At 38.9% G+C, this 9,767-nt stretch overlaps 1 protein-coding gene across 1 annotated transcript in view; it reads left to right on the top strand.

Annotated features, from left to right (window-relative positions):
* Nucleotides 1-1,802: 1,802 nt before the first annotated feature.
* Nucleotides 1,803-9,767, top strand: part of IL5RA (interleukin 5 receptor subunit alpha) — a gene marked incomplete at its 5' end in the record, with an annotated part of 36,303 nt that continues 28,338 nt past the window's right edge. Inside the window, one exon of the mRNA XM_019628141.1 lies at nucleotides 1,803-1,853. Within this exon, the coding sequence (XP_019483686.1) occupies nucleotides 1,803-1,853 (51 nt within the window). The remainder of the gene's footprint in view (nucleotides 1,854-9,767) is intronic.

Genomic DNA, 9,767 nt, shown 5'->3' on the forward strand with positions numbered 1-9,767 from the left:
GAGAAAATAGAAATGCACTCCTTCAGAGCACCGGAAGGAAACCTGATTACCTGCTCACCCACCCAGGAGCAAACAGTAATTCCAGCGCCTGAACAGAGCGGAACACCGGGAAGGAGCGAAGATGCCGACGAGCTGGCACCAGATGGCAGTATCTGGGCAGTGGACAGCCTTTCCTTGGGCAGCAGTTTCGGCCTCGGGAGTTGGGTGATGGCCGGTCCCTCACTGCTCTCTCACAGATGCTCCTGGGTTCTGCTTAGACAAGCCCTCATAAAGGAAGCTGCCTGTGTGCGAGTTTTCGCCATTACAGCTGCAATGATGAAATAGTGAAGAAGAACCGCCTCTAAGTCAAGAAGTGCACCCGAGATAAGGTTCCCTGTCAGTGCCCTGCAGCTGCATCTGATGGCTCGGCCGCTGCACTTCTCAGTAAGTGGGGTCTGGGCTCATCCAGGGCAGTGTGGGTAAGCACCTTTTTTTCGGTACCCAGAACCTGTGCTGCACCTCCTAATAATTTAATTACGTGGGGGGTGGGGGATAGGGAAAGTGAGAAATAATGATTGTGAATATAGGGCAAACTTTTACAGAAAAAGGGGAAATAAAACCCCTTATAACTCTATTATTAGCGGGGACAGAATAATAACGGTGCCATAACGTACGCATCATGCAGGTCCCGTCAGTTCGGAGTCCTGCACCCCGTTCCCGTGTACTGGCTGAGTAGCTGGGCTGTGCAAGTCCAGGCAAGGTGAGTGGCATGAGAATAATACCTGTGGCTGTGGATGCTTATGTAAGAGACTTGTTTCCCACTGTCCCAGGTCCTCCAGGAATTAAAATAAGAACATATGTTCTGCCGAGATTTCTTAGAGAATACATGAGTTTAGAAAATAGGGAATAAGATATAATAAAATACCTTGGTGAGGAAGCCTCTGAGTTCATTAAGAAAGCTATAAATTAAGAAACAACAACCCAGAGGGGATGACAGCACCGCATCTAACGGAGGGCTTTCTGTTTCTCTTGGGGGTTCTGGGAGTTTCAAGATGGTTTGGTTTTATATAAAATGTACAAAATTTTTCTAAAAGATCTCACTTGTTTTATGTTCATTAATTTAGTTGTTTACCCAAAGCAACGGGAACATATTTCCATTTATACAGAAAAAAACAAATGGAATGAAACAGAAAAGGGCACAGAGAATGAAGCGGGGGGAGAGGGAGAGGGAGAGGGAGAGGGAGAGAGGGAAAGAGAGAGAGAGAGAGAAATCAAAATCTCTTAATTCTCCATGAACCTAAAATTCATAAACACATGAAAAGTGACTGCTTTTATAGCCATGTTGATTAATGTATTTGCTCCCAATGTAATAAATTATCAGGTTGAAATTTTCATTACCTGCTATAATTTCTATTTTGTGTGAAAAGCTATAACCTGCATCATAGTTACCAAAAAATATATTAATGTATGTAGCTATATGTTAAAAGTTTACATGTCAAAACATAATAGAGTTTTAGAAATCCAATCACCTCATTTGTGTTCGTTACTTCAAAGGCTGCTTGGGGAAATTTTTAGGTGAGGATCAAATGTATGGCACCTCCCCACAAACAGCAAGCTGGTTCCCCACTCCCAGCCCTCCGTGCTCTGACCCGACTTGTCCCGATGCTGGGTGTTTCCCTATGTAACTTAATTTGTTAAGGGCTGTGTATTAATTTGCCTCTATTCTGCACAGGCTCAGGCATACAGAGCACCTGCCCTGACTCTGACACTGTGCCCGCTGCTGGGCTGCAGACACAGCTGTGACACGACGGACGTGGTGCTGACCCTCTGCTATTGAGTCCCGTCATCAGGAACTAGAGGATCGCCAGAGACAGGTACGCCCAGGAATGGGGGAGGATGGATGCGGAATCAAGTGTGGGCCAGATGATATTTAACCACTGGGAGATTTACAGACAACTCCTATTTCCTCCGCATTCCAAATACTCAGGTGGCCATCTTGTCTAAAGGGTGTTTATATCTGTGGCAACAATTTGAATCCATGAGTTATATTTTAGGACTGATTCAGGAAATTAATCAGAATTCCTGTAGTAGAAAAAAAAATTGCATGCATTTTCCATGGCTCTTATTACTCACTTATGCTGTCAGGCATGTGCAGTTTTTCATTTGGGAGTGATGCACTATACCTAGGTAAACATATTATTTGCATTTTACACCTTGGCTTATTTATTTATTCTTTATCCCCCCAAAGATACATTTCATTGCTGATTCTGCTGTATGGGAAAAAAAAAAGGAAGTAAAAGTAAACTCTTTACTTGTAAGGGCCTAACAGAGCATGAATCCTTAGCTGCTTTTCAATTTCTGTGCGCTGAGGTCGAGTGTGCAATTAGGTGTCACCACAGCTGACTCAAAAAGGCTCTAAAAGCGGTGCTTCAAATACAACTTTGGTTATAAAATAAATGCCCCAGGCAGAAAAATAAGTTGAAAAGACAAAAAGAGGGGAAAATATTTATAAGTCTGAATTTCAGTAGAATTTGACCAATTCTCAGGAACACGGGAAATTCATTCCCAATTGTCAAGACATGACCCAACTTTCTAGAAACATCTGCAGTGCATGAGATCTTCTCCTATCTTTCCCCAAATTTCAAAAAAAACATATATAACACCTACCAAAAGCCAGATTCTCAGAGGTACTCGAGGAAATTTAGACTGACTCAGTGAAATGTCACATTAGCTAGTAGCTCATGGTCTAAGAGACTGAGAGTGTGTTTCTGACACTTGTAGGTAGGCAAACTGTGTTTGCTCATCCTGCTTAATTTGAACCTTATTTTAACAATTTAATGGTTTTCTGATGGATTTCGTTGGTAGCCATGAGAAGAAGAATGCGTTGGACATATTGTCATTTTAATGTATCTTTTATGCTAGGGAAGTATCTCTACTCTTGCACAACGAAGCATTACCCAGTTGACATCTATCTAACAGTATATGTTTGGATTAAAGAGACGCCCCCCAAAAATTTGGGTTGTTTTCTCAGCAGGGGTAATTGCTATGCCTGCAACCAGAAATATTAAGAGGCCACGGGCAAATGCTGGAGGTGTTTTCAGGGAACAGAGCAGAGGGTGAACAGAATTATATGAGATATGCAGTCAATTGCTAAAGCTCCAGTAATACCCAGACTTGTGTGGAATTTATCTGGCTTACAAAAAGTTATCATTCTTGGTAATATTTAGATTCCTATTGGAGTATCTTGTATTGTCCATAGGACAACAAATTTTCTTTCAAAAGTATCATCTTCTTTAAATACAAAACATTACAATGATATGAGAAAAAAGTAAATGGCTGTTTTATGGTAAAATAAGTCAATCATCAAAATTTTTGAGTGAGCAAATTTGGAAAATAATTATAGTTTTCAGCAGCTGTAAAACCAGAATACATGACAAATTCTAGTGGAAAGTATCTAGTTATGTAACATATTCAATTATTTCCCCACTGAGATATTTAGCAGTTTCATTACTTACTTCAACAATTTAATTGCAAAAGATAAATAGACATTTATTATTTTTACAAGTGTGGTTGTAACATACTACTTATTTTGCCAATCAGTAAAAGTCACTACAGAATATCAATTTTGCATTGTTTTCTGACCTAGAATTCCTCCTGTTAATGAAAATTAGTGCAAAGATAGAGCATATATACTATCATTTCAGGAAATGTTGACATTTCAAATACATCACCTTCTTAACTTGAAGAGGAACTTGTCTTTGTTGTTGTTTGTTAAGGTTTTCTTTTTAATCTTTGCTTCTCAGGTTTAGTAAATACTAATGTGTCCTTTTAATTTATTAAAAACATCACTTGTTGAAATTTTAAAAAAAGATTAGAATATCTGCTTTTATTCTCATTGTCATTGTTGCTTTAAAAATTCTTGTTCTACATGGCATGAAATCATCAGAGAAAAGAAAATAAGATTATTTTTTCTCAAAAGTGGCATAATTCTGACCAGCAATACTTAAGTTTATTTGAAAAAGGAACTGAATAAAGTTCTGGTCAAGATAGTGGAGTAGGTAGGTAAATGTTGCACTTACCTCCTCCCACAACCATATCAAAATTACAACAAAATTATAGAAAAATCAACCTGGAGAAACACCTAATGAGTTGAACAGAAGTCCTATAACTAAGGATATAAAGGAGAGGCCACATTGAGACTGGTAGGAGGGGCAGAGACACAAAATAGGCTGGTCCCACACCCATGTGTGGTAGTTGAGACTTGGGGAGAGATATCTCAGCTGCAGAGGAGCTGGAGGAGTGAGGGACCTCAACCCCACACAAGGCTCCCCAGCCTGGAGCACTGGTGCCAGGAATAGGGGCCCCCACAACATCTGGCTGTGAAAATTAGTGGGAATTCTGTCCATCTAGGTGAGAGGGAAGATGGATGGAAACCCAAGCATCCTCTTAACCCTCCATCAGGCACAATGATCTCACAGATTCATTGCACACAATTTTCAAATATCTAACAGTTAAGTATTGTGACTCATCGCTTCTCTATCTTCCCCCTCTATTGTAAACTATCACCAGTCATGTTTGTGACTTAGTACAGCAAAGACGTATTTCACAGCGGCATCTTTGTGTGCAATGAATCTGTGAGATCAGTTGCCCCCGACAGAGGGTTAAAGGGCACATGCACAGACTCTCTCGCTTGCAGGCACTCATCCTGGGCTCCAGTGGAGGGACAGTAGCTCACAGGATACCAGGGACATACAGGGAGAAACTGAGTTATGTGGCTTTAGGGCGAGAGCTAGAGGGACAGCTGCCATTGTCCCTGTGTTGAGCTGTCTCCCACAGGCCCAAATCTGAATCTGTACTAATGGGATGAACACCACTCTCCCGACCCTGGTGACTCCCTGAGACCCCTCTCCCCCTTCCCAGCTTGTGCATCCCTGGAGGCTCTTTCAGCAGTAAGCAGCCAGCCCCAGGTCATTCAACATCTGAGGCTCTTTCAGTGGCAGTGGTTGCTGGTGTTGGCCAGCACTGCAATGTTTCCTAAAAACTGTCAAAGATCTGCAGGCCCCAGGCAGGTGGGGACTGGCCTCAGTGTGCCATGTGCTTCTTATTGAGTGGCCCCAGTCTCTGCTCTGGTGGCAAATCTGAATTTGCATGAACTGGGTGAACACCACTGGCCCCACTCTCGTGACTCCCTGAGACCTTGCCTCACCCAACTTGCACACTGCTAGAGGCCCTGTCAGCAGCTGAGCCTTATAGGCAGCTTGCAGTGGGACAGCTGGCAGTTGGCAGCAGGGCTTGGGGTACCCTGTGCCTTTGGCTAAGCAAACCCAGGCCTGGCACAATGACAACTGGCCTTGGTTCACAGCGTGACTTCTCCTATGCACCTCCGGACCCAGTACAAGAAACGACTAACTACATATCACTTTGTAGTTCCTATCAGCTAGCCCCAAGTTGGTCACGGGCAGCAGCTGGCCTTAACCTGTACTAGAGCCCCTCCCAAGAGCCCCAGGACCAACACACCTGGTGGCCAGCTTCAGAACACAGAGAACACAACCTGACTAGCCCCATAAATGGCAGACACACACAAAGGGTGGTCTCTGCAGGCATCAGAGACCACTGGGGTGAATCTTGCTTCATGGGGGCCAACCCTCACACAGAAGCTCATATTCTATGGTCATGGCCAATCCTCACAGCCAGTCAGCCTGAGGGTCAATCCCACCCACTGGCGTGCCAACATCAATCCAGGTTCAACTACAACAGGAAGGCACACACAACTCACATAAAGGACACTCCTGGAGCACCTGGCTCAGGTAATCAAGGAGACTATATCACTGGGCCCCACAGGATACCTACTACATAAGGCCACCCTTCCAAGATGGGGAGACATAGCAGATCTATCTAACACAGAGAAACAGAGAGAGGCAGCCAAAATGAGGAGATAAAGAAATACATTCCAAATGAAAGAACAGGAGAAAACTCTAGCAACAGAACTAAAAGACACAGTGTGGTTGAATGGATAAGAAAACAAGACCCTTACTATGCTGCCTGCCAAGAGACCCAGTTCAGATCAAAAGACACACACAGACTGAAAGTAAAGGAATGGAAAAAGATATTTCATACAAATGGAAACAATAAAAAATATGGGGTTGTAACACTTATATCAGACAAAATAGACTTTAAAACAAAGGCTATAATAAGAGACAAAGAGGTACATTTCATAAATATAAAGAGATCAAGCCAACAAGAGGATATTGTCTTGTAAACACCTATGCACCTAAAAATATAAAGCAAATATTGATGGACATAAAGGGAAAAATCAACAGTAACACAGTCATATTAAGGGACTTTAACACCACATTGACAACAATAGATAGATTTCCTAGACAGAAAACCAATGAGGAAACAGCAGCCTTAAACAACACATTAGGCCAGAGAGATTTAATTGATATTTTTAGAACATTTTTCCCCAACACAGCAGAATCTTTTCAAGTACACGTGGAACATTTTATAGGCTAGACCACATGTCAGGCCACAAAATAAGTCTCAATAAATTTAAAATTATTGAAATCATATCAGAAGTCTTCTCTGCTCACAATGATATGAAACCAGAAATCTATTAGTAGAAAAAAAAATGGAAAAATACACAAACACATGGAGGCTAAATAGATGCTACTAAACAATTAATGTGTCAACAATGAGATCAAGGAATAAACCAAAAGATGTCTTGAGACTAATGAAAATGAAAACACAATGGCCCAAAGACTATGGGACACAGAAAAAGCAGTCCTAAGAGGGAAATTCATAGCAATACCAGCCTACCTCAAGAAACAAGAAAAGTCTCAAGCAATCTAACCTTACACCTAAAGTAACTAGAAAAAGGACAATGAACAAAACCTAAAATGTGTAGAAGGAAGGAAATAACAAAGATAAGAGCAAAAATAAATGAAATCTTGTCTAAAAAAAATACAAAAGACCATTGAAACCAAGAACTGAAAAGATAAAATTGATAAACCCTTAACCAGACTCATCAAGAAAAAGAGAGGATCCAAACGAATAAAATCAGAAATGAAAGAGGAGATGTGACAACTGACACCTCAGAAATACAAAGGATTGTAAGAAAATACTACGAACAATTATATGCCAATAAATTGAACAATCTGGAAGAAACGGATAAATTCCTAGAAACATACAGTCTTTCAAGACCAAATCAATAAGAGACAGAAAATATGAACAGATAGATTACTACTAACAAAATCGAGTCAATAATAAAAAAAAAAACTCCCAACAAACAAAAGTCCTGAACCAGGTGACTTCACAGGTTAATTTTATCAAACACTCAAAAAAAGAATTAACACCTATCCTTCTCAAACTATTCCAAAAAATTTAAGAGGAGGAAGGCTCTCAAGCTCATTTTATGAGGCCAGTATTACCTTGATTCCAAAACCAGACAAAGCCATCGCAATAAAGAAAATTATAGGCCAATACCCCTAATGAACACAGATGCAAAAATCCTCAAGAAAATATTAGCCAACCAAATTCATCAATACATTAACCCTGTCAGGCACAACTGATCTCAAAGATTGTTTTGAATTTCTATTGATTTTTATACTGAATTTCTGTAATAAACACATATTGCTTTTATTTTGTGGCAAAATAAATTTTCATTCTGAATAAATAATAAGCACGCTTACACGTTATTTTCATTCATTTTCAATTTAAATAAATAAATGTCATACACACATCTAGTAGATTGCACCCGAACTTGTAGCTTTTGCATTGCACCCCACGGAGGGTTAAAAAGATTATACTCTATGATAAAGTAGTATTTATTCCTGGGAGGTAAGGTTGTTTCAATATCTGTAAATCAATTAATGTGATACACCCATAAACAAAATAAAAAATAAAAATAATATGATCATAACAATAAATGCAGAGAAAGCATTTGACAATATGTGACTTCTATTTATGATTAAAAACTCCCAGCAAAGTGGGAATAGAGGAAACATACCTCAACATAATAAAGGCCATATGTGACAAACCAACAGCTAACATCATACTCAATGGTGCAAAGCTAAAAGCGTTTTGCTTACAATCAGGAATAAGACAAGAATGTTCATTTTCACCACTTTCATTCAACATAGTATTGGAAGTCCTAGCCAGTGCAATCAGACAAGGAAAAGAATTAAAATTCATCCAAATTGGAAAGGAGAAAGTAAAACTCATTATCTGTAGATGACATGATACTATATAGAAAAAACTCGAAATATTTCACCAAAAGCTACTTGAACTGATAAATGAATTCAGTAAAGTAGCAGGATACAAAATTAGTATTCAGAAATTGGTTGCATTTTTTATAGACAATGAACTATCAGAAAGAGAAAAATTTTAAAATCCATTTATAATTCCATCAGAAAAAAAATACCTAGGAATAAATTTAACCAAGGAAGTAAAAGACTTGTACTCAGAAAATTATAAGACATTGGAGAAAGAAATTGAAGAAGGTGCAAATAAATGGAAGCATAGACCATGCTCATGGATAGGAAGAATTTACATCATTAAAATGTCCATACTACCCAAAGCAATCTATAGATTAAATGCAATTTCTATCAACATATCAAAGGCATTTTTCACCGAACTCAAAACAACATGGTACTGGCATAAAAACAGACATATAGCTCAATGTAACAGAATAGAGAGCCCAGAAATAAACTTTTGCCTATATGGTCAATTAATCTATGACAAAGGAGGCAAGCATATACAAGGGGATAAAGGCAGTCTATTCAATAAATAGTGCTGGAAAACTGGACAGATATATGCAAAAAATTAAACTAGACTGCCTTCTTACACTATATACAAGAATAAACTCAAAATGGATTAAGGACTTAAATGTAAGACCTGAAATCATAAAACTCCTAGAAGAAAACATAGGCAATAAACTCTCTGATATTGCTTTTAGTAATATTTTTTTTCTGCTGTATCTCCTCAGGCAAGGGAAATAAAAGAAAAAATAAACAAATAGGACTACATCAAACTAAAAACTTTTTGCACAACTAAGAAAACCATCAACAAAACAAAAAGACAACCTACCAATTAGGAGAAGGTATTTGCCAACGATAGATCCTAAAAGGGGTTAATATCCAAAATTTATAAAGAACTCATAAAACTTAATGACAAAAAAGCAAACAATCCAATTAAAACATGGGCAGAGGATCTCAATAGACATTTCTCCAAAGAGGACATACACATGGCCAGTAGACATATGAAAAGATGCTCAACATCACCAATTATCAGGGAAATGCAAAGTAAAACCACAATGAGATATCACGTCACTCCTGTCAGAATGGCTATCATCAATAAATCAACAAACAAGTGTTGGTGAGGATGTGGAGAAAAGGGAACCATGCACTGTTGGTGAGATTGCAAATTGGTGCAGCCAATATGGAAAACAGTTTAGGTTCATCAAAAAATTAAAAATTGAACCACCTTATGGCCCAATTCTACTCCTGGGTATTTATCCAAAGAAATCCAAAACACTAATTTCAAAAGATATATGCACCCCTGTATTCACTGCAGTATTATTTACAATAGCCAAGACATGGAAGCAACCTAAGTGCCCATCAATAGATAATTAGATAAAGAAGATGTGAGATATATATATATATATATATATATATATATATATATATATATATATATATAGTACTTGGCAATAAAAAAAAGAATGAAATCTTACCACTTGTGACAACATGGATGGACCTAGAGAGTACTATGCTAAGTGAAGGAAGCCACGC

Source organism: Hipposideros armiger, unplaced genomic scaffold (assembly GCF_001890085.2).
Source record: "Hipposideros armiger isolate ML-2016 unplaced genomic scaffold, ASM189008v1 scaffold_750, whole genome shotgun sequence".
Taxonomy (NCBI): domain Eukaryota; kingdom Metazoa; phylum Chordata; class Mammalia; order Chiroptera; family Hipposideridae; genus Hipposideros; species Hipposideros armiger.